Source organism: Lontra canadensis, unplaced genomic scaffold (genome assembly GCF_010015895.1).
Source record: "Lontra canadensis isolate GAN:19392208 unplaced genomic scaffold, GSC_riverotter_1.0 scaffold14, whole genome shotgun sequence".
Classification (NCBI taxonomy): Eukaryota; Metazoa; Chordata; class Mammalia; order Carnivora; family Mustelidae; genus Lontra; species Lontra canadensis.
Genome location: NW_022631008.1, coordinates 14,663,561 through 14,689,927, shown reverse-complemented (window position 1 = coordinate 14,689,927; position 26,367 = coordinate 14,663,561). Strand labels below are relative to the sequence as shown.

General features: G+C 39.0%; 1 protein-coding gene across 10 annotated transcripts in view; it reads right to left on the bottom strand.

Moving 5' to 3' along the window:
• Positions 1-26,367, bottom strand: part of KLHL32 (kelch like family member 32) — a 246,296-nt gene that overhangs the window by 89,111 nt on the left and 130,818 nt on the right. For 5 of the 10 annotated variants that reach the window (XM_032858162.1, XM_032858167.1, XM_032858170.1 and 2 more), the window contains one exon: positions 6,896-7,111. The exons of 2 other annotated variants lie outside the window; for them this stretch is intronic. In XM_032858162.1, the coding sequence (XP_032714053.1) occupies positions 6,896-7,111 (216 nt within the window). The remainder of the gene's footprint in view (positions 1-6,895; positions 7,112-26,367) is intronic. 3 more of the 10 variants (XM_032858163.1, XM_032858166.1, XM_032858168.1) reach the window with 1 other exon arrangement.

The following is a 26,367-nucleotide window of genomic DNA, read 5'->3' as shown; positions in this document are numbered from 1 at the left end:
AATTCTAGTTACCAAGGTCCAAGTGTTAAAAATGAGAATGCTACTCACAGAATTTTCTGATTAAATGACCACCCACAGTCTGATTCTTTGAGGTTTGCACGGCGCAACACTAACTGACAGGGGTTTGCAAAGCAGTTTAGCGTGTAGGGAAAATGAACAAGAATTAACAATGAAGAAAACAGTGAGGAAAAGGGAAAGGGATGCTACGTCGTGTTGAAATGCCCAAACAAAAGCATTTCATTTTCCAATGTACCCAGATCATGTCACCAAGCCCCAAATTAGCACATTATTTGGCACAGGTCCGTCCCCACTGGGAAGGAATCAAGCATGGTGGGAAAGAGTAGCAGGTGGGAAGCTTCACATCAGACTGTAAGATCCATGAAAGCAGGGCCACGTCAGTCCTTTCCACTCTGACTGCCCAGAACCCACCGCACAGCAGGCAAAAGTAGGACTCAGTAGCCCATGATCGGGCGGGGCAGACACTCAACAGTATTTGAAATACATGAAGGGAGGAAGGAAGTGCCTGCCACAGAGCCGAGTCAGAACCAACACCATGGCACAGACGTGGGGGAGGCAGGCTTGGCCACTATCCTTTCAATCTCTGGGAACCACAACAGAAAACAGGAATGATCCAGCCCTTCCAAAATTCTTTTAAAATAACAGGAGGGACGCCTGGGTGGCTCAGTTGGTGAAGCGTCTGCCCATGACTCAGGTCATGATCCCAGGGTCCTGGAATCGAGCCCCACATCGGGCTCCCTGCTCAGCCGGGAGTCTGCTCCTCCCTATGCCTCTTCCCCTCCCCCTGCTTGTGTTCTTGCTCATTCTCTCTCTGACAAATAAATAAATAAAATCTTAAAAAAAAAATAAGGGGCGCCTGGGTGCCTCAGTGGGTTAAAGCCTCTGCCTTCAGCTCAGGTCATGGTCTCAGGGTCCTGGGATCGAGCCTCGCATCCGGCTCACTGCTCAGCAGGGAGCCTGCTTCCCCCTCTCTCTCTGCCTCTCTGCCTACTTGTGATCTCTCTCTCTCTCTCTCTGTGTGTCAAATAAATGAATAAATAAATAAATAAAAATAAGCCACAGAGTTAATTTGATACACCTCTGTGTCCATCACTCCCAAGTACTTTTGAGTTTCCGCTCTGAATTTAGAAGCTATGGACCAAAGCAGGAAGGGCCCAAGATTAGAAGACATGACTTTGATCTCTAGTCTTGTTACTTCTGTTTTTTCCATTTGCACCCCAGGACAACAAAGCAATGATAAATGCAGAAGCATTCTTGAAATTGTGATATGATATTCAAATACGAAGTATTACAGCAGTACTGTTTAACACAGAGTACTGTTCAAAGTCCTTGTTTCTCCCTGGCCAGAAGTACATTTGGGTCAATTTATAAAGTAAGAGATAAAAGATGAAAGCTGTATATATCACTAGTGTCTCTACTTTCTAGCCATAAAAGGATAGTCGCTTTTTGTTTGGCCTCACCTTCTGGGATTCCTTCTAAGTCAAACTGTAAGTGGGTGGTTTTGTGGTATAGATAAAAGCCTGGAAGGGGCTTGTCAAAAGCACACGGCATCTGACGTTGTTGACTACTCTAAACAATGTGTGACTCGTGTCTCTAGAGATATAAAGTAAATGTGTTACTAACAGTAGGACTTGTGGAACCAAATTTCCAACAAAAATATAAGGAAAAATGCAGTTCTAAAAAGACTAACTCAGGGGCGATGCCTGGGTGGCTCAGTCACTTAAGCAGCCAACTCTTGATCTCAGCTCAGGTCTCGATCTCAGGGTCATGAGTTCGAGCTTGTGTTGGGCTCCGTGCTGGGTATGGAGCCTACTTCAAAAATAAATAAGTAAATAAAAATTTAAAGAAATAAGATAAAAGGCCAAATTCATTTTGTATACCAATTCCTAGAATAAATACAGCCCAGTGTAGGAATAGTAGGATGTATTCTTATCCATTCGATACATTTTAATATTCAACACATTTTAATATGAAAACTCCACATTATTATTTTTATTTATTATTTATAGAGACCAAGGCAGTGTTCAGTGCAAACATACAGGCACAACCTCTGCCTCTGGGGACACACAGGCAAAGACAAATGTAAACATGATTACCCCCAACCCCAAATCAGGGGACTCATCCATCTTGCCATTCTAGAGTAGAATATGACCTGGGTAAAGGAGACTGTCCCTGCTGAGATCTGATCCCGTTTAACATCGGTGATGTGACCATTGAATTGTTTGGTTAAAATACAAAAGGAGGGGGGGCGCCTGGGTGGCTCAGTGGGTTAAGCCGCTGCCTTCGGCTCAGGTCATGATCTCAGGGTTCTGGGATCGAGTCCCGCATGGGGTTCTCTGCGCAGCGGGGAGCCTGCTTCCCCCTCTCTCTCTCTGCCTGCCTCTGTCTACTGTGATATCTCTCTGTCAAATAAATAAATAAAATCTTTAAAAAAAAAAATACAAAAGGAGGGGCCCTCAACCCAAGGTTAATAATGACAGAAAGCATTGATGTATATATTGTTCTTATAGTAAGTCCTCCTCACTGAAAACAGCATCAGTAAATAAATTAATAAATTGAGGAAAAAACAAAGTTCTCCACATTCAGAGATAAAACTAAACTAAATCTCTCTAACCCAATAGTAGAATATTTCTGAAAAGCTTTTTACCACAGGATCTAGCTTCTAACACCATACATAGCACATAATAGGTGCTCAAGAAACAGTCACTTTTATTTCCACCAACTATCTTTACCCATTTTAAAATATCCTTGTTTCAGAGATGAAATAATAATCGAGAGAACTGAACTCATGGTTTAAAATCAGGGGCACCTGGGTGGCTCAGTCAGTTAAGTGTCCGAATTTTGATTTCGGCTCAGGTCATGATCTCAGGGTTGTGAGACAAAGTCCTGTGTTGGGCTCTGCACTCAGCATGGAGTCTGCTTGAGTTTCTCGCTTCCTCTCCTTCCGCTATTCCCGCTATTTTCTCTTTCTCTCTCTCTAAAAATAAATAAATGAATGGATAAATAAATAAATAAATAAATACTTTTTTAAAAAATCGTAAGATTCCTTCCTATTTGGGGTGAGGCATGGGAGAGGAAAACCAAGTTAACAAACATATACTTGGCCTTCCACTCTCCAGCACGGTTTGGGGCATTTCCTAGGTGCTCACAAATAGTGATGGACAGAGAACCACATCTTCTCCGTGTGCTAACAAATGTAAGAATTTACATCATACTTGGTCTTTTTCCACTCCCATGAAAAGTGATCTCTGAGCCTTCATTCTGGTAAAAGAGAATCCGGGGTAGAAGAGGCAGAGAATGCATTTTCCTCAAGAAAAAACTGGATTAGCCAGAACTTCCGATGAAAATGAAAACAGACCCTATACAGGGGAGTGGTATGGAATGGTTTCATTTTTCACTCAAGTTTTACAGCAGGACCCCAGCTCAGAAGTCTGAAACTCTATGTTGAATCTAACAGGAAAAATTTAACAAGACCCTACTGAAACCAAAGTCCTATGTTAGAGCTAAGACCCGAAAGCCAAATAAAACTGGTGGAGATTTGCCAGGTCACGAATGTATGTGACCTCATGCCCACATTTCCTCTCCAGCTGATTTGCTCATTTTTAGTCTCCTGTTTCTTTGAGCCCCATAACAAATTTGGTGTCTTTCAACTGGAACCTAGAAATCGCTGGCCTTGAAACATCAGACTAAATTGTTAAGCTGAATTCAACTGAATTTTTTTTAAAAAGCATTTTTCTGAGGGGACTTCAGTGCCCTTATACATTAATGTGTGTATACAGTGCAAGTCTCTACATTACCCTATGAATGTAACGAGAAGTTACCTAACAGGTCAAGTAGTTTCAGGCCAAGGAAGGGAGGAAAATACCGTTTATGGGGATGAAGAAGCCCTCTGTGACAGAAGAGACTTAAAGTTCAAAAAGGTCAGATGGGGGAGGGAAAAAAAAAAGAACAGATATAAGGCATAATCTTGGGGGACTCCACACACAGAATGGTTATCACAGCCTGCAGCACATTTTATCAGGAAAGGAAGTGGAAAAGGGACAGCAGGAGAAAGTAAGAAAGAGTTTGTTCAGTGAGAATAATTGAAAGGTTCTTATGACATCTTCAGAGACAGACTGCGTGAAATCTGGTAAATAATGAAAATGAGACCTTTTACCAAAAGAAAGGGGAGGTCCCAGATTATATTATCAGTTGACAGTGGAAGAAGCATATGTGTAAAACACATGTGCACGTGTGTGTGAGTGTGCATGTGTTTACTGGGCTCTCGCCTTAAGTTACTAGTTGCACATATTAATCAAAGAGCACTACCCCTCCATCTGCTTCTCTATTACCTGTCCTACTTTGTGTCAATTTCCTTTCTCCTCTCCCACCCCTTGCTTCACTGTTCTTCTTTAAGACATGGGATGGGGATTTGTCAAAGTCAATGAGCACTTTATTACAGTGAGAACGTTCCGTAATGAACAATTCAGCGATTTAATGAGATTCTGTAGATCTGTCTCCAGCCTGTCCATCAAGATTCACTCCTATAAAGCACCCTGACACTAATCCTCTGGCATACCCAATCTTCACCCTGGGCTGAATATTAGATTCTTCCATGGTATATTGCATTACTAGTATAACCTCAGCAAAAATGATGAACTTAACTATACTTGAGGCAATATAGCTGGTCTGATTTAATTTTTCTCTATTGGGTTGAGTATGAGGGAATTACTTATTTACTAAGATAAAGCAAAAACAGTTTCTTATTGCCTGCTGAATGCCTAAATTGATCATATTTATGTGAGTCTTGTAATTCTTTCTTGAGGACCAAGTACAAAAAAAGATATTACCTGCAGCAGAAAGCAGTTTTTAAAATTCTACATGATAATATTAGTAACCTTTAGAGAGGCAGTTATGATAATTCTTAAGTGGACAGTATGGAATTTTTTTTTGGATACTCAGACATCTGCACATTATGTCTCTGGCAGTCCCTTCAACCATGCCACAAAAAGAGATAGAAGCCACAAGGATGACTGGCTCAGATCTCAATTCGGTTAGAAATAATTAAATGCAGAATTCATTCCAAGTCTTTCCTTTTCCCTTTGGGAAGTGAAGAAAAATTTGGCAATCTCCCATTTTGAATTGACCAGAAAATGTTGATGATTTGAGTTTATAGGGGAGAACCACTGGTAATTAAAATTCATACAAAAAACTCATCCTGGGGCACCTCGGTGGCTCAGTGGGTAAAGCCTCTACCTTTGGCTCGGGTCATGATCTCTGGGTCCTGGAATTAAGACCCGCATTGGGCTCTCTGCTCAGTAGGGATCCAGCAGCTTCCCTACTTCCCCTTCTCTCTCTGCCTGCTGCTCTGCCTACTTGTGATCTCTCTCTCTCTGTCAAATAAATAAATAAAATCTTTACCAAAAAAACAAAACAACTCATCCTCACCAACTTTTGACCTCTGCCTGAATAAACATTATCAGAAATACCTAAGAAACAGAATAAAAGTATGGCTTATTCTTTTTCCTTACATTTTCTTTGTCAAGACAGCATGGAATACTGGAGAGATGAGGGCAGGTGTCTGCAGACATGACCTGTAGGCTAGCTCTGCTCTGGAACCCTCAGGAAAGCACTGAAACCCCATTTTGCTCATCTGGAACATGGAGTGATAACAACTGTCCTTCAAGCCCACTGTGACAATCAGTCAATAAGAGGAGTCTGGGTCCTGGAAGGCCCTCACAACACCATAGCTCCTATCCTCAGTGGGGGAGCAACAGTAAAGAAGGAAGTTGCTGATTAATGTAATAAAAAGAGAGAAATAAGGGAGAGAAAGACATCAGGAAAACTATCAGTGAGTAGAGTCAGGTGCTGGATAATTAACAGCTACCTCTGCCTGTCCTGGCCAGGGTTAGAGTACTCTCCATATGTCCTTTGCTAAAATACCAGGAATTTAGTGTCCAATCAGCTAACAGATAGATGACTTTGTATTTTCTCTTGTCTTCTGTATATAAATAGCATGAACATGTATATAAAAAAGTATATAAATAAAATGTATATTTTATTTGTTTTTCTCTCATGTATTCCGTCTATAAATAAATTGGTCCTGAAATCTTGAAGGTATAACAAGATGGTGAGCCAGTGTTCAGAGAGTGAGGTGGGCGATGTAAAATGAAAGGGATAAGATGGGCTCTGACTGTTTCCCAAAGACACCATGTGGATTGTTCAAGTAAAGCCAGTGGGGATGAGCAGAAAAGGATTTAAACTGAATAATCAACTCGAAAACACAAAACATCCTCCATTCCCTAGACAAAGGATGTTTGGAAAGAACGCTACGTCAGGAGAAAGGCAGAGTTTAGGAAAATAGCAATGAATGCAGAATGAACTATAGGGGGAGATTTTTCCACTGCAGTGCAAGAAGAGCTTCATTTCATTTAAGGTCCCAGCTGCTCTCAGCTGCTACAAAGAAATGGTTCTGAATCGTTTACAGGAAAGCGCAGAATCTATTCTGTTTCCATTGGTCTTAAATACGCATATATGGCGCTTGACAATCCGATTTTCTCAAATTCAGTTTAAGAAACTATCTTCACTGGGAGAAAAGAAATTCTTGACTCTTTGTGATGTAACCCCCCCCCACCTTAGGTTTTTGGGAAGCCCCAGCGAGAGACTGAGAAACCACACCTCTGACAGCCCGAGTTAAGCTGAGCAGTGGCTGAGACCTCAGGGCCCTGAGGGCTGGTGTTCTCCAATCACTTGCCCACCAAGGGAGCATGACTTCTGCCTTTGACCCTGAGGAGAACCCAACCAGACAAAATAGTTATCATCATTCGTCAACTGTTCAACTTTTAACCATTCCGAGCCTTTTCCCTGACAAAAGAAAACCCATGCAGGGCGCCCTTACCTGCCAGATCTGCGCTTCGCTCAGGGAGGTCAGGCGGTCGCTCTTCAGAACCTCCTGGAGCAGACAATAAGGAAGCGTTAGAACGTCTTCTGGGCGACTCTTCAGGAGCTCAGAGAGATGTTTCACTAAGAAATCGATCACTGCCTTCTCCAGCAAAGTGAGGTTAAAGAGGTCAGCAAGTCTGTACAGATCCAAGTAATTAAAGCTATTTAATTCCTGGGTGCCAAAAAAATAAAAATGGGGGGAAAAAAGATCTCTTAGAAATTAATCCAAGAAAAAGCAGGCAAGAAATGCAGACTGATTCACTAAGGTTTTTATGACAGGAGTGGGGGAAATAGGACTCCACTGATAATGTAAAAAAAAAAAAAAATCCTTTAACTATGACTTTGGCAAAGAACTGCATGTTCTAGAATTCATCATTTCTCCTTACTTTGTCCCTCTTAAAACCCATATATTTAAAGACATCTTTTTTTTTTATTTTATTTTTTATAAACATGTAACATATTTTTATCCCCAGGGGTACAGGTCTGTGAATCGCCAGGTTTACACATTTCACAGCACTCAATATAGCACATACCCTCCCCAATGTCCATAACCCCACCCCCCCTCTCCCAACCACCCTCCCCCATCAACCCTCAGTTTGTTTTGTGAGATTAAGAGTCACTTATGGTTTGTCTCCCTCCCAATCCCATCTAGTTTCATTTATTCTTCTCCTACCCCCTTAACCCCCCATGTTACATCTCCTCTCCCTCATATCAGGGAGATCATATGATAGTTGTCTTTCTCCGATTGGCTTTTTTTGCTAAGCCTGATACCCTCTAGTTCCATCCACGTCGTCGCAAATGGCAAGATTTCATTTCTTTTGATGGCTGCATAGTATTCCATTGTGTATATATACCACATCTTCTTTATCCATTCGTCTGTTGATGGACATCTAGGTTCTTTCCATAGTTTGGCTATTGTAGACATTGCTGCTATAAACATTCGGGTGCATGTGCCCCTTCAGATCACTACGTTTGTATCTTTAGGGTAAATACCCAGTAGTGCAATTGCTGGGTCATAGGGTAGTTCTATTTTCAACATTTTGAGGAACCTCCATGCTGTTTTCCAGAGTGGTTGCACCAGCTTGCATTCCCACGAACAGTGTAGGAGGGTTCCCCTTTCTCCGCATCCTCGCCAGCATCTGTCATTTCCTGACTTGTTAATTTTAGCCATTCTGAAGGTGTGAGGTGATATCTCATTGTGGTTTTGATTTGTATTTCCCTGATGCTGAGTGATATGGAGCACTTTTTCATGTGTCTGTTGGCCATCTGGATGTCTTCTTTGCAGAAATGTCTGTTCATGTCCTCTGCCCATTTCTTGATTGGATTATTTGTTCTTTGGGTGTTGAGTTTGCTAAGTTCTTTATAGATTTTGGACACTAGCCCTTTATCTGATATGTCGTTTGCAAATATCTTCTCCCATTCTGTCAGTTGTCTTTTGGTTTTGTTCACTGTTTCCTTTGCTGTGCAAAAGCTTTTGATCTTGATAAAATCCCAATAGTTCATTTTTGCCCTTGCTTCCCTTGCCTTTGGCGATGTTCCTAGGAAGATGTTGCTGCGGCTGAGGTCGAAGAGGTTGCTGCCTGTGTTCTCCTCAAGGATTTTGATGGATTCCTTTCTCACATTGAGGTCCTTCATCCATTTTGAATCTATTTTCGTGTGGGGTGTAAGGAAATGATCCAATTTCATTTTTCTGCATGTGGCTGTCCAATTTTCCCAACACCATTTATTGAAGAGGCTGTCTTTTTTCCATTGGACATTCTTTCCTGCTTTGTCGAAGATTAGTTGACCATAGAGTTGAGGGTCTATTTCTGGGCTCTCTATTCTGTTCCATTGATCTATGTGTCTGTTTTTGTGCCAGTACCATGCTGTCTTGATGATGACAGCTTTGTAACAGAGCTTGAAGTACGGAATTGTGATGCCACCAACTTTGGCTTTCTTTTTCAATATTCCTTTGGCTATTCGAGGTCTTTTCTGGTTCCATATAAATTTTAGGATTATTTGTTCCATTTCTTTGAAAAAAATGGATGGTACTTTGATAGGAATTGCATTAAATGTGTAGATTGCTTTAGGTAGCATAGACATTTTCACAATATTTATTCTTCCAATCCAGGAGCATGGAACATTTTTCCATTTCTTTGTGTCTTCCTCAATTTCTTTCATGAGTACTTTATAGTTTTCTGTGTATAGATTCTTAGCCTCTTTGGTTAAGTTTATTCCTAGGTATCTTATAGTTTTGGGTGCAATTGTAAATGGGATTGACTCCTTAATTTCTCTTTCTTCTGTTAAAGACATCTTTTTTTTAAAGATTTTTAAATTTATTTTTGATAGAGGGATCAAGAGAGAGCATGAGAGCACATGTGGGGGGAGGGGGAGAGGGAGAGAGAGAAGCAGACTCCCTGCTGAGCAAGAAGCCCCATGCTGAACTTGATCCCAGGACTCTAGGATCATGCTTAACCAACTGAGCCACCCAGGTGCCCTAAAGACGTCTTAATAAAGGGGTTGAGAGGAGTTTCCGGCTTCACTGACTGAAATGTTACTTTGCAAAACACATTTTACCAATGAAGAAAATTGATTTTTTTACTCTTTCTGTATTTCAAGCTCTCAGGCAAGAAGTTCATTCAACTACAGAGAATGTGCATGTAGGTAAAGTAGGAGTTGTGATTTGATGACACAAACTACAGAAGACAGATGGACCCTTCTTTTTTCCAAAACTTCAAATGAAGTATGTCATTGAGTAAAAAGAACCCATCCTGACTTAATGAAATTAAAACACAGATTTTTTACACATAAGGTCTCAGGAAATGAAGGTATCTCTCAGAAAAGATTCCTGTCCTAAATAATTCTATATTGAACCTACTTAAGATGAACAATTTATAATTATTCTTTATTTTTTGTTAGCCTCAAATGTTCAGACAACCAATGACAATATTTCCTTCTTATTCAAGGAGTTCCTATAGCAATGCTCATTTTGGGGGAATTTTCCCTGTCCCTACCACTTCTCAAGTTCATAGCTATGGCTCTAAAGTAATGCCCCCTGAGAGCCATGACTCCCATGGAAACTTTAACTCTGTGAGAATCACAGTGGGCACACAGGCTTGATGATAGCAAACTTATTTCAAGTAGAATAAATGTCCTGTTTCCCCCCATTTTTAACTTGAAAATTTGAATATGTGAGCAGTATTTTCCACCAGCTTAAGGAATGCAGAATACCATCAGATAGCTATTTCACTCCACTGAGCTATTTAAGTAGTTTTCAACATATTTTCCCCTTTTCTAGTCATCCAGGAATATTAAGAACACTTTCTAAAATATTTATATTCTATTTGAATGTTTTTGTTTCCAGAATATTTGTAAGTTTAAAGGACTGCATTCTAAATCTGTGCTGTCCAGCATGGTAGCCCCTAGCCTCAAGTGGCTCCTGAGCACTTAAAATATGGCTCATCTGATTTGAGAGGTGCTCCAAGTGTTAAAGTACCCCAAATGCCAGGAAGAAGAGAAGCAGAATGTAAAATATCTCATTAATAATTTTATATTGATTATATGTTAAAATGATATTCTTCTGGATACAGTAGATTAACTATGTCATTATAATTAATTTCCTCTTTTTCTTTCTACTTTTTTTTAATGCAACTACTAAAAAAAATTTAGAATGATGTATGTGGCTCCCATTGTGTTTCTATAGGACAGTGCTGTTCTCCAGAATAAAATGTTAATAAAGAAATTGTAAAAACGGCTCTTTGAGTAACAGCTGCATCATCATCATGGCTACCTGATTTTTTTTTTTTTTTTTTTTTTTTTTTTTACTTTAGATTCCATTTCTTAGGAGGGGAGATGACACTTCAATTATATTCTAACAGGAGTCAAGCCAGATGACTTCAGGAATCAGCATAAGATTCTGGCTCCTCATAGCTCTTTTTGCCAACACAACTGAAAAGGAATAAACGCTTAGCTTTAAAATGCAATTTACTACAGATGACCACTAAAAATTCATTGCAACTCAAGTATCTAAGAGTCCACTCACTGCCATTCAATCAATATATCCTGGCTTCCCATTCAGCAGATTCTACCAAAGGAATACTGAAAATTTTAAACTCTAGCACCGATTATTTCAAATAATGCTTAAATTGTTCTCCAAATCTTACATTTTAGGATTGGTAAATTTTATTCTGGGAGTAAAGAACATGTCACCCTTGTTTCCATAAAGTACTTTAGGACCAACTCCTAGGAATGAATGTTCTTTCTGGTCAGTATATCTATGAAGCAAGTTTAACTGCTCAGGGTCCTGAATATAACTTTGGCGTCCCCGTAAATCACTCTGCAGGCCCCCAGAGGCATGCTGGGTGAAGTCAAGGTGGTGTCAGTGCATTTCAAATACCCAAGGCACATGTCCAAGGCATGGCTCAAGGTCCTGAGGCAGTGCCCAGCAGCACAGCATGGAGATAACTTAGCATGTGCAGAAGCAGAAACAGCTAAGCTCAGCAAAGTTAAAGGTGGACAGGCGGAGCCCAGCAAAAATGTTTTTATCCCCAGTTGTTCTCCTGCCAAGAAGTATATAAAACTACAAATTTGGGAATGAATTACGTAGAAGCAATCAAATATTCTCTATCAAGCATCTTTATTTCCTTGTAGAGAGATACTGGGTTTCTTCCAATGCCTTCAGCTTAAAAGTAGTCTGGTTCAGAACTATGGAGAACCAGAGAATTAATTTACCTTAATTTTGCTTCTTTTCTGTTGCATTTCTTTTGAAGGTAGTCAATGAATGCCTGCTTCCCCAGTCCTGAAATGTTTTCATTTTCTAAGGGTCTAATTTTACATAACTCCCAAATGCAAACTAACAAATATTTCATATTAGTAGAGAACTAAGAAGCTAACTGGAAAAACGTCAGTGTCTGTCTGAACAGCAAAAGGGAAATGAACTGAGACATATATTCCTTTACAAGAGAAACATCAGTTAAAAGTTTACTCCCTATCTTTACCTTTTCATTTCTCTTCTCTTCTACTTAAAAACATAATTTCCCAGGCACCTGGGTGGCTCAGTCAGTTGGGTGTCTGATGCTTGATTTGGGCTCGGGTCATGATCCCAGGGTCTTGAGACTGAGCCCCGAAATTGGTGTGGAGCCTGCTTAAAATTCTCTCTCTTCCTGTCCCTCTGCCCCTCCCTACTCTCTAAAAATAAATGAAATCTGAAAAAAAGAACAAAAAACCATAATTTCCCCAAATCTCCAGTGCTTTCTATACATGTTGCAGGTTTCCACTCCCTTTGCCATGCATACTTAGCTACTCAGTAGTTTAAACTGTATAAAGTAGGAAGATCAGGGAAAAAAGATAAACCATCTTCAGTGAGGTCATGATGCTACATCATGCATTCCTCTTGTTGGCGCTTTGTGAGCTTTAAGCAATATCATCATTTCTTGTCCTTTTGGCTAAGACCTTGTGCAAGCAAAATAATACCAATAATGCTTTTAGAGATTCTCATAAATGTGATGTGGGGAGGTGGGAAGCAATGGTTAAATTACATTAAGTGAAAAAAAAAAAAAAAGAAAGAAAGAAAAAAAAATGGGGCCCCTGGGTGGCTCAATGGGTTAAAGCCTCTGCCTTCAGCTCACGTCATGATCCCACGGTTTTAGGATCGAGCCCTTCATCAGGCTCTCTGCTCAGCAGGGAGCCCATTTCCCTCTCTCTCTGCCTGCCTCTCTGCCTGCTTGTGATCTCTGTCTGTCAAATAAGTAAATAAAATCTTTAAAAAAAATTACATTAAATGCCCACCTATAATACTGTGCATGGAAGAAAATAATCACTGTTATATAAATAGTGCCATTATGTTTCCAGTTATAAAAAGTAATAAATGTTTATTCCAAAAATTCAGGAAAAGTATGGAAAAGAAAACAAAAACCATTCATATATCACCATGCAGAGATAATCACTATTAATGTTTTCATATACATATTCTAGATCTTTTTTCAAAAAGTCTTTTTTATATCAGAGAAAAGGAAAGAATAATTGCATTAAGAGGCAGAAAAAACCATCAGCAGACAGAGGCACTTGGAGGTAACCCACCCTGGTGAAGAGCAAAGGCCGTGCATACAATCAAGTCAACCTGGTTCATTTCCAACCCTAACACTTACCATTGTCCATGACTTTGCTCAATCAGTGAACCTCCCATTGTTCCTCAGTTACAAAACGGAAATTTCAACCAGCTCACAGGGTTATCATGGGGATAATGAATAAAAAGCTCTTACCACGCACAATTTGACACATGAAAAGTAGACATCGGACTTGGTAAGCAAGGAATAATAAAGTATATTTAAGCATTGCTATTTGGCATCCACAAACCCTGATTCAACACTGATGCAAGGAGGTCAAAATGAAGAATGTGATCCCCTTTAGATATAAAAGTAATAAATAACCTATACCATTAAGTAAGGGAAAAGAAGGATGGCCAAAACAAAAAAAAAAACATACAGCTGAGTTGTAAACTGATCATATGTTAATGACTTCCTTGTCTATACAAGCAGTCCATACCTCTCTCAGCTCTGAATTCATTTTCCCAACTACCTGTAAGAGTACATCTTCTCTTGGATATTCCACAGTATGGAATGGATGAAGAGGTGGTTGGACGACCACAACCAACCATGCACATCAGGATCTTAAAACGTGGCCCATATTCCTCCCTCATAACCAGTCATTCACCAAATCCTGTTTGCTCTTCCTCTTTAGCAGTTCTTACTCTGCTCCTCATCATCTCCTATCCAGACTTCCTACAGCAGGGTCCTAAATTTCTACCTCCAGTATCAAATTCTCAAACCTCTCTTTTTATGAGAATCTGACCATATTGATCATCTGTTAAAAACTCACTAACAAGGCCTCCCTCAAGAAACAAGAAAAACCTCAAACAAACAATCTAATCTTATACCTAAAGAAGCTAAAAAAGAAAAAAGCCCAAGGTTAGTAGAAGTAAGAAAATAATAAATATTGAAGCAGAAATAAATGAAATAGAGATGAAAAAAATTAAAAAGATCAATGAAACCAGAAGCTGGTTATTTGTAAAGATAATTAATACTAATAAACCTATACTCAGATTCATCAAGAAAAAAAAGAGAGGACAAAATAAATGAGGAAGAAAAGAGATATAACAACTGATACCACAGAAATATAAAGAATTATAAGAATCTATTACAAAAAATTACACACTAACAAATTGGACAAACTAGAAAAAATGGATAAATTCCTGGAAACATATAATATTTCAAAACTCAGTCAGGAAGTAATAGAAACTCTCAACACACCAAATACTAGTAAAGAAATTGAATTGGTAACCAATAACTCACAACAAACAAAAGTCTAGGATCAGACAGCTTCACAGAGAAATTCCAACAAACATTTATTTATTTATTTTTAATATTTTATTTATTTATTTGTCAGAGAGTGAGAAAACACAGGCACAAGCAGGGGGAGCAGCAGGCAGAGGGAGAAGCAGGCTCTCCGTTAAGCAGGGAGCCCAATGCGGGAATTGATCCCAGGACACTGGGATCATTACCTGAGCCGAAAGCAGATACTCAACCATCTGAGCCAACCAGGCATCCTCTACCAAATGTTTAAAGAAGAGTTATTATTGGGGCGCCTGGGTGGCTCAGTGGATTAAGCCACTGCCTTTGGCTCGGGTCGTGATCTCGGGGTCCTGGGATCAAGCCCCGCATCTGCCTCAGCATCCCTGCTGGGCGGAGAGCCTGCTTCCCCCTCTCTCTCTGCCTGACTCTCTGCCTACTTGTGATCTCTCTCTCTGTCAAATAAATAAATGAAAACTTAAAAAAAAAAAAAAAAGAAGAAGAAGAGTTACTACTACTTGCCACAGACTATTCCAAAAAATGAAAGAGGAAGGAAAGTTTCAAATACATTCTACAAGGCCAGCATTGTCCTGATATGAAAATTAGACAAAGGCACTACAAAAAAAAGAGAATTACAGGCCAATACCCCAGATGAACAAAAATGCAAAAATCTTCAATGAATATTAGCAAAGCACATTCAACAATACGTTAAAAGGATCATTCACCACAATCAAGTGTGATTTATTCCTGGAATGCAAGGATGGTTCAATATCCACAACTCAATAAACATTATACACCACACATCAATAAAAAAAAGGACAAAAATCATATGATCGTCTCAATAGATAAAGAATAAGTATTTGACAGAGTTTTACATTCATTCATGATAAAAACTCAACAAAGTGCGTTTAGAGAGATCATACCTCAACATAATAAAGGCCATATATGACAAACCCACAGCTAACATCATATATGGTGGTGAAAAATTGAGAGTTTTCTACTAAGATCAGGAGCAAGAGAGGAATGTACAGTCTTTCCACTTTTATTCAACATAATACTGGAAGTTGTAGCCATGGCAACCAGAAAAGAAAAGGAAATAAAAGTCATCCAAATTAGTAATGGATAACTCTGTCTCTGTATTTGCAGGTAACATGATATCACACATAGAAAGCTTTAAAAATTCCACCAAAAAACTATTAGAAGTGGGGCTCCTGGGTGGCTCAGTGGGTTGAGGCCCCTGCCTTCGGCTTGGGTCATGATCCCAGAGTCCTGGGATTGAGCCCCTCATCGGGCTCTCTGCTCATTGGGGAGCCTGCTTCCTCCTTTCTCTCTGCCTACTTGTGATCTCCGTCTGTCAAATAAATTAAAAAAAAAAAATCTTAAAAAAAAAAACTATTAGAAGTAACAAATGAAATCAGTGAAGTTGCAAAACACAAAATTAATATACAAAAATCAATTGTGCTTCTATGCACTAATAACAAAGTGGCAGAAAGAACATTAAGAAAACAATTCCACTTACAATTGTACCAAAAAGAATAAAATACCCAGGAAAAACTTGACCAAGGAGGTGAGAGACGTGTACAACTATAAAACACTGGTGAAAGAAATCAAAGACAAAACCAACAAATGGAAAGACACTCCATGCTCAAGAAGTGGAAGAATTAATGTTGTTAAAATGCCCCTACTATCTAAAGCAATCTAACAGATGCAATGAAATCCCTACCAAATACCAACTGTGCTTTCCACAGAACTAGAACAAATAATACTAAAATTTATACAGAACTACAAAGGACTTCAAAAAGCAAAAGCAATCTTAAGAACAAAGCTGGAGGGTGGTGCCTGGGTGGCTCAGTGGGTTAAAGCCTCTGCCTTCAGCTCAGGTCATGATCCCAGGGTCCTGGGATCGAGCCCCACATGGGGCTCTCTGCTCGGCAGAGAGCCTGCTTCCCCCTCTCTCTCTGCCTGCCTCTCTGCCTACGTGTGATCTGTCTGTCAAAAAAAAAATAATAATAATAATGTGGAGAAAAGGGAACACACACACGGCTGGTGGGAATGCAAATTGGTACAACCACTGTGGAAAACAGTATGGAGGTTCTTCAAAAAATTAAAAATAGCAATGCCATATGATCCAGTAATCCCACTACTGGGTATTTATTTGCCTCCCCTCAAAAAGCCCAGAAGTGGGGCTCCTGGGTGGCTCAGTGGGTTAAAGCCTCTGCCTTTGGCTCAGGTCATGATCCCAGGTCCTGGTATCAAGCCCCGCATAAGGCACTCTGCTGAGTGGGGAGCCTGCTTCCTCCTCTCTCTCTCTCTCTGCCTGCCTCTCTGCCTACTTGTGATCTCTGTCAAATAAATAAATAAAACCTTTAAAAAAAACCCCAGAAGATACTAATTTAAAAAGATATATACATCCTTATGTTGACTGCAGCATTATTTACAATATCCAAAATATGGAAACAATCATGAATAGACAAAGAAGATGGGTACACACAAACACACACACACACACACACACACACACACACACACACACACACAGATGGAAATATTACTTAGCCATAAAAAAAATGAGATCTTGCCATTTGCAGCAACATGAATGACCTAGAGGGTGTTATGTTAAGTGAAACAAGTCCAATAAAGACAAATACCATATGATTTCACTTCTGTGTGGAATCTAAAACCAAAACAAATGACTAAGCAAACAAAAAGCAGAAACAGACCCATAAATACAGAGAATAATCTGATGCTTGCCAGGGCAAAGAGGGTTAAGAGGATGAGCAAAATGGGTGAAGGGGAGTGGAGGATATAGAATGAGTAAGTCACAGAGATAAAATGTACAGCATAGGGAATACAGTCAATGGTATTGTAACAGTGTTTATGGTGAGAGATGGTGGCTACAACTGTAATAAGCATAGCACACCACAGACCTGTTGAATCAGTATGTTGTACACCTGAAACTAATTTAACACCACGTGCCAACTATACTTCAATTAAAAAAAAAAAAAACAGAGAGAAACCACTAATGAGTTCCCATTTGCTTATGGTTAAATGTCGAAACTCAGTAACACTGCGTGGCCTTCCATGATCTACACCCTGATCATTTTCTCAACCTAAAGGGTAATAATCCCACCCACTCTAGCTTGGTTTCAGCCATTTCTATGGGCTACATATTCTCATCATGTACCAGGACTACATCAGGCATTAGCAATATAATGATGAGGAAAAATAGGCAAGTTCCAGGCCTCACAGAGTACATACTCTGTTGGAAGAGCAAGGTGTTGATCAAAACATATTACGAATAAATGACAAATTATAATTGAGGTAAAGGCTACAAAGGGAAGAATATGGAGCTGAAAATGCCCATAATGGGTGATTTGATATGGAGTGGAAAGTTAGTAAAGGCTTTTCTGAGAAACCACATGGGGCTGATAGTAAAAGAAGAGCAGATGTTGGCAAAGGGTGGGGTAGGGAAGTGAATTAACTATATTTTCTTATTTTCTGTATTCTTGATGCTCTGTCATTTGGGGTGTCATTGACTAGGGAGAGACTGCCCCTCCCAGGACTAGCCAGTTTCTGAACAGAGGAAGCAATACATGCAGAATTCCTATGGATGAAAGATCATGTTTCCATTGTTCTGCGTGACCATCCTATCTAAATTAGCACACTCCCTTTCCTCTCCCTGTTACCCTCCATCACATTACTCCATTTGATTTTGGTATTCATCATTATCTGTAAATCTTCTGCATTTACTTGCCTAATGCTTAGTTACAATGTATTTGTCCCCCAAGCTCCAATAAGTATGTTCCATGGGAGGAAGGAACTATTTTATTCACTGGTTTATCCCTGCTACCTAAAACAGTGCTAGGCACATGGTAGGGGTTCAACCACACTTGCTTGATGAATGAACCCATTTCATTTTTTTCAGCTTCCCTGATTCAGGCTAAACTTCCTTCTTTGTGCCTCCATCCCGCCCTCTGCAGATTTCTAACAACACTTATCACTCTAAATGCCCTTGGATTACAGATCAGTCACCCTCTGCAAAATCTAAGCTCTCTGTGCCAAGGACTGCATTGTGTCCCTGGTCTTTAGCAGGGAGCAGGTCCTGAACAAACATGAAACAATGTCCATGAGTTTTTTCTCTTTACCTAAATTTAAGCAAAACAGAACATGCCATGTCTTTCTAACATGGCTATCCAATTCTGAACATCATTCAAATCAGCCTATTTTTCATACCTCATTGGCCTCCCTCACTTCCCTTCTGTTTCTGCCCTTCCTACACATACACACAAAGGCAAAGCCAGTGGTCATTCAGTTTTCCAAGTGGAAAAACGGGTCATATCATGACTGAAGTTGAAAGTGTTAATGGATGAGTGCAATGTACCAACTCTGCTGTGGGGAGGAAAAAAAAATATATATATATATATATATATATAGCAATCCACCCAAAATTTCATTTTTAGTCCAAGAGAGAATTATTTCCTCCATCAATTGGCTATTCAGATCAAAGAAACTTTGCAAATGATACTTTGTCCTAATTATGAGACTGTCCCCATTCTCCGACATTCTATAACTTCAAAATCCAAGCACCCAGGTAAAAGCAGTGATTTTGAATGGAAATTATAGCTCAGCAACAAGAAACTCTCTTGAGTAAAAGGACAATCTTTTTTATTTTTCTAAAAATGTTTCATTTCTGTCACACTGCTTCTCACTTGAAATTTAGCTTCTATTCAGAATTATGGTGCATACATTGTTGTTCTTTGGGGAATCTTTTTGAATAGTATTTATTTTCCTTTGGTTTAGGGCTATTTGGCTTCTCTCTTCCCTTCTATTTGTTTCTTATACTGTGGATGACAAGTTAAATAACATAAGAAGAGCCATAAAATGTGTCCCCAATACTACACTAGCTATGGAATAAACACTAGTGTTTCAAGTGCAATAATTCTTAAACCTTATATATTCCCCAAGTTCACTCTTTCTGTGTGGTCCAGTCCCCTAATTAAGTCACTAAAATGGTTATTCCCCAGATTAACTACTGAAGGTAGTAGGGAAAAGAAGGTATGAAAAAGACAAGTACAGTTTTATATGGAGGTATATTCAAATGTGATTGCATTTTTGAGGCAAATTATTAGGTGGTGAGGACATGCGTGGGAGGCAACAGGACAGTTGGGGTCTGTGGGTAGACTTCGTGGCCCTTCCACCATTCTTCCCAGGCCAGGGGCGTAGCAAGAGAATGATGAGTGTCAGCCTTTCTGATGTCCCCTGGTGGGGTTCTTCTCATCCGTAGCATAGACATTGGTTGTTGTATTAGCAAGTCTATCTCTCTATCTCAAATAAGCAAATACTAATAATTAGTGACCAATGTTCACACAAGATTTCTTTTATTTTAAAGTTCTGAGCAGACTGAAGCCTATCGCTGAGGTCCCTTGCATTCAAGGGAGAGAAATGTGTACGCAGCCTTACAGTTGGGGTCTGCGTATTCACGGAACATAACCCACAGCCCAGCTTATGTATGTCACAGCCAAGAGATGTGTCTTGATGTGTGCCAGCTGCGACACAAGTTGCTGATCAATATACAGTCTATCTTTGTTTTAGCCACACCCATGCATCTCCTAGCCTGTCAGTAACCTCTTGCCCATCTACCCCTGCAGTGTAATCACAACCCTGGCCCAGGAATGGATACAGAACACAGAAAATATCTGTCAGCTCGTGATTGCATCTACTGTAAACTAGCCCCAACATCTCCCCCACAAATATTCTTTCCCAAATCTAGGAGTCCTTGTTAAAATTATAAGATTTGGAAATTTGATGGATAGGTTTTGACTCAATACTAAGGATAGCCATGCAAAACATGGCCTTACTACCACTGATGCCTCTTGTTGCCTCATCAGGTTCTGAGAATATCACTGACTTGTGAAATAAAAATAAGCATCAGCAACCTGTACAGCTTGACTTGTGTTCCAGATAATAAAAAACTTCTCTCAAAATAAAATCACAGATTGTAACTGAAAAATATTTGTTGGGTTATGGATTTTAAAAAGCAAGTCATTTTTAAAAAGCATATCCATTTCTTCAAATGCAAAGATGAAATGACAGTTTTTTATAGGTTAAAATAAAAGTAATGCCATTTTGATTTCCTAAATTTCTCCCTCCAAAATGACTAAATTGAACAAGATTTCAGATTTTTCTCGGGAATAACATTCAACAGACTCAACTATTTGAACAATGCTGTGTTTCATTATTAAAGTTGTGATCTTTCATATCCAATTATCGATGCCCTTCAGTTATACCCTCCTTCAAAACATCTCCTAAATTACTACACGACATTACTACAGATAAAGATGATCAGGAGACATAGCAGTTTCTAGGACCATCATGTAATAGCATACTTGAAATGTGAAGTTCTATTATAAAATGTTGACTTCACATCATATTTTGAGAACCCCTGAAATGAAAAGCCACCCTTCTTATGGAAGTCAAGAATTAAAAAAAAAAAAAAAATTACTCCCAAATCTAACCCAAACAGCTTGATATACCCATTCTGCATATAAAACTAGTATGGTTTGATTTTTAGCAATATTAACTACAAGTTAAATTAAAACATTATGTTGGCTGCTTATAGGGACAAAGTACCAAGTCAAATATAATAAATATGAAGCCCTTTGTCACCGGCTGAATCCTAATGCTTCCTGCTTCAAGTCTCCTGTAACATACCAACTAACTTGTCTCTAAGCTACTCATGCACATATCTTTCAATCACTAAAAACATTTCTAGTAAACTAGTAAAAATAGGTTTGCATCTTACAATTTTTGTATCCTGTACAATGCCAATCATAATGTCTTTATCACATATTGTAACTGAAAAATATTTGTTGGATTATGGATTTTAAGAAGCAAGCCATTTTTTTTTTTAAAGCACATCCATTTCTTCAAATGGAAAGAGGAAATGAGTTTTTTATAGGTATAATTCTACTGTCGGGCAAATAAACAGATCTCCTATAATTAACTAAGAAAGGTGCTCTCAAATATTTGATCTAAGCATAAGTAATTCTCTCCTGATGCAAAGTACACATCAGGTTTTTCATATAACTGATAAATATGGTGGAAAGCCCACTTGGGATGCCAGAGGAATCAGGCCCAGCTTCTACAGTGAATCTTGGGTCTTCTGACTCTTCACATCCTCTGTGTTTCTGTTTTTTGTTTTTTTTCCCCTCCCAGAATGTTGAAAAAGAACCTCATCTCTCTTGGCATTTAGTGATAACCAGAAATATTCAAATGTCCAGCTGTTTGCCAAACATATATTGTTTGTGAAGCATTCGAAGACTCTTTGATTCAACAGACTTTAGAAAGCTTGTAAGAAAAGGGAAGTTCTGTATTATATGTACTTTTCCCCTTCTGAGGCAGGAAAGTGCAGAGGGGAGGGACAGCCAAGATCAGATTCTACTTCCTAAGGAAGCCATCAAGCCAACCATTCTAGATGGAAGGACTGGCCACCCTTCTTACTTCTAATCACAGGAGCTACTTGTATCCTTTGTTTAACCCTTTGCCAGTAGTTACCTACTTTCCTCCCCAGCTGTGCATAAAGGTACAGGCTGTGTCTATACTGTAGATCTTCCTCTCTGTCTTTACAGCTACTTAATTTTGATTGATGGATAGTGGGTAGGTAAGAATGTCAGACCTTTAAAAATTCAACTCCTACTGCTTTCATTTCTTAGTTTACAACAAAACATACATTCTTCTGCTCCTTAAAATATTTATATTTTAATATTTTATTAAATAGTGAATACATTTATGAAGCATTTTAATATTTAAATAATTAAGACTTTTAGAAAAGATTTTATTTATTTATTTGAGAGAGAGTGAGAGAACGCAAGCAGCAGGGGAGCAGTGGAAGGAAAGGGAGAAGCAGGCTTCTCGCTGAGCAGGGAGTCCAGTGTGGGGCTCCATCCCAGGACCCTGGACATGACCTAAGCCAAAGGCAGATGCTAAGTCGACTGAGCCACTCAGGCACCCTTAATTAAAGTATTTTTAAAGTACATTCCTAGAGTGTTGGCCACACCGGAGGTGAATGTGGCAGCCACGCTGGAAATAAATACAGCAGCCCCAAGAGAGGGAGAAAATTTATTGCCTAAAATTTCACAATCATATGTTATTTTTAGGCTGTTCTTCAAGATCAGGTGTTTTCCCATCTTACTCTTGATGACTCAGAAAAATTATAAGCTCAGTTGGTTGTGCATATATATTTGGGTTTATAGTTTTATCTTTTCCCTGTCTTTTTCACTAGGTCTCCAGTTCTGGTGACCAGGAACGGGCTGCATCTTCAGTTTCGAGGTGTGGGGAAAAGCACGTGATCTGAGCCTGACCCATCTGGATGGCCTCAGCCAACGGCTAACCATAGTCTAATTTTCTCAACTAAAAAAGGGCAAAAGTGATCTGTGGTAAGGATTCCCAAAAGTACATGTAAAGTGTCTTCCACGTAGAAGGCGCTCAGCATACAGCAGCTCTCTTTTTATTACTGCACTCTTTTTAAAATGCTGTTAACAGTGCTTAAACTATAGCTTTGCGTATTCCATGAATTTCATTTACTGACTGGGGGAATGGAAGAAAACACCTGAATGTCAAATGTGGTCTTAATTTTTCTTCAGTTATCAGCAAAAACCATAGCGGTCATGTAAAATCATTCATTTCTTTTGTATTTAAGAAAGACTTCACCAGAGATAAAGGAGAACAGGTTGAGACATTATACTGGACTAACACCAAATATGTGTTACCAAAACATACCCTGGTTCCCATGCTCTATATTACACATAGCTGAAAGGCACATTAGAAATCTAAGGATGGAAGAGCTACATTTCTTTATGACCTTCTTTGAAAGATAAACTCCTTGGGGAAATACAATTTATTCAGATTATCAAGACCCTGCTGTGCAAATCTACAGTCTGGGAGCACACTATGGAGATCAAAAAATATTTACTTTATTCTGTTGGGTATAAAAGCTTTTAATGAATGCATAATTAAGGCGAAAAAGTGTATACAGCTTTAGAAATTCCACTGCTGAGCCAGGCCATTAATATCCAAGGCACCATACCCAGTTGTGATTCCACCTGTTTCCTATTTGGATTACAACCTAGTTATAAATCAAGGTATTACGTGACTACAGGACCTGGTGCTGCAGAAAAGGACAACACTCCAGGAGTCGAGTAAGCAGCATGAAAGGCTTTGTTGTGATGTGTGGGAAAGGGGTGGCCCTTTGGAACATGTTGAAACAAACAACCAAATAAACAAAACCCAAACATTTTAATAGCCTTGGGATGAATGATATAGGGAAAAAATTAGCATGTATATCATGTATGCAAGGGTATCTGTGAGTTTTTTCTATAATATTTTACATCAGGTTCGATGGGGTAAAGTTAACTTTTATGAGAGGAAAAAAATGAGCAATTCATTGACAATGCAGCCCAGATTACTTGTGGATATGGTAAAATACAATAAAGGCAGGTATTTTTATTTGGTATGTCTTATTTTTCTCTCTGCTTAAATATACAGAGAGATAGAAGTATATTTGTACATAAACATACATATATATCTGGGCAACCATATATCCTTATATTTATATAAATATGTATATGAAATATTCTGATTCAACTAAAACAAAATATTAGCAGCAATTGCACAAACTACAAGGGGAAAAAACCTCAATGTGCTCTAATTCTTGGAGTCTTTGAAGGCCTATTTAAATATATTTGTGGTGTGTAACAGAGGAATTCCACAATTAGGTTACTAATACATTTTCATAATCAGCTGTATGCATAATATCCAAGGCTCATGAATAATTTTATATTGTTCTTGGGAAAGTCTGTAGTAAGCTGGAAATCCATGAAGGAAGCACAGAGACATGGCCACGTCAACAACCAATAATTCTAGTCCCCGTCACCATGAGCTACAAAATGCTATTGCAAAGTTCCCTAGAGCTGGCTCAGCACATCGAGCAATTACCACTGAATTATGAACCAGAGAGGAACTTAATGTACACATACTTTTCTTTCTTTAATTGAAAATAGTCTATCTGTGCAAGTAGGGCTTTAAAAAGAAAATTTCAGTAACCATCAACTATATATTTTTTTTTTTTGAAGAACAGCATAGACATAATTATGATCTATTTCCTTACTTAGCTCTGGTGCACAAAATCAGAGTGGTGAAAGTTAGCTCAATTCTGCAGACTTTTGATAATCTGCTAGTTATCCACATAGACTGTCTTTGTCATTATTATCCATAAAAATGGACTGGAGGGTTTTTTAATTGTTTGTTTCAAATCTGCATTGTTCTGACTTTAAATTTTGGATGCCGTGAAGGATACATAATATTGATATTTTTATAAGTACAAACTTATAATTCATTAGTTTGTTTTTATTTGAATTTATTTGAACTTTTTGAATTTATTTGAACATGATGATGCTTTTGGAAGTCTAAAGGTTTATGGGGCACATAACTGATGTGACAGGGTGTGGCAAGAGCATCTCAAGCAGTAGTTCTCAAACTGTGGTCCCAGACCGGTAACATCACATTCAGTTGGGAACTTGTTAGAACACAGTTTCCTTGCCAGACCTCACGAATCAGAAACTCTGGCAGTGGGGCCAGGAGTCCCTCTGGTGGTGGCGCTGTTTTAACCAGCCATTCAGGGATCCCACATGTGGTCAAGTTTAGGAACCACTAATACATACTGTGCATTTGAGCATTTGAGTAAAGAAAGGAATGACTCTACAAATGTAGTAACTCATACACATATATGCATGTATGTATGCAATATGTAGGTATGTCTACTCCTGCAGCAGAACTAATTCCTAGTCCTTCATCCCAGCCCTGGAAATGAGTAAACATTATACTGAAGGCATAGGGCTGATGCCGAGTACCTAGAGCTGAATTAATGATAGAGACAAGCAATCGTCTTCCCAGGACCTGAGTACATATCCCTTAATGTGAGAAAAGGCCAGAAACCTGCTCTAAAGACATCTGTGGCTAAAGAATGAGAAAGGGGTGAAAGAGAAGTTTAGGAAGGAAAGACAGCTGGAGGGAGGTGGACAGGTGAGTAGCAGTCTCCTAGGAAGGAACAGATCACATTTTCCTTCTTTTAATCAAATGCACTGCTTTTATCTTCCCTAGTCAGGAGATCTCAGGACATCACGCAACTACATTATAAAATGTTCCTATCATGGGGAACTTTGACGGCACACATAGAAGGACTGCAAACAAACATGGGTTTTTAAGCAGCTACTATGCATTAAGCTAGAAATGAAGGATTTTTTTTTTCCATTTCTTTCTTGGATTCTGTATATAAGAAAGGGGCAAGATGTTTTACTTACAGGAAGGGCAGGAGAAACAATAAAACAAAACTGCCTAGATACAAAGCGTTAATACCAATGTAATATGTTGCTTTGAAAAGCATTGCTTTTACTGTTTATTAAAGTACAATTTCAGTGTGCTGTTTTCACAATTCAGAGGCAGGCAGAGAGCTGATGTTTCATTTAAATTATTTGCAATTTTTTTTTCACTTAAAACAAGGCATGCCCTTTAACAAAATCAAAGAGAAGTGGCTGAAAGAAAAAAAAATACCTTTTACAGAATGGTGATTATTTTCAAAATTTTCAGGAATAGACTCGTCCAATATGTTGTCAATTGAAGGTAGGTAGTAAAGTTGTGACATTTCCAGGAATGAAGGAAGACAAGAGTGAGGGAAACAGATAAGAAGATAATGGTAGAACTAACAGAGGAATTCACAAGTGATCATTCCATTCTTTGGCTCTGGTTTCTAGTGTACCTACTGCAGGTAGGATACTTTATATGCATTATCTCACTGAATCCTCCAGCATGCCAAGAGGTAGATTATATACTGATACTGTATCTATATTTTACAGACGAGGACTGGGGGCAAAACAGTTAAGCAGTTTGCCCAAGGTCACATAACTCTGGGACATGAACTTATATCATGGGGAGATAGATAAGTAAATCAACACGAACAATATGGTGTGATCAGCACCCCAGAAGACTACTCATAATGAATGAAGAGGAGAGAAATTTGACTCCAGCTAGGTGGACTGACCAGGCAACT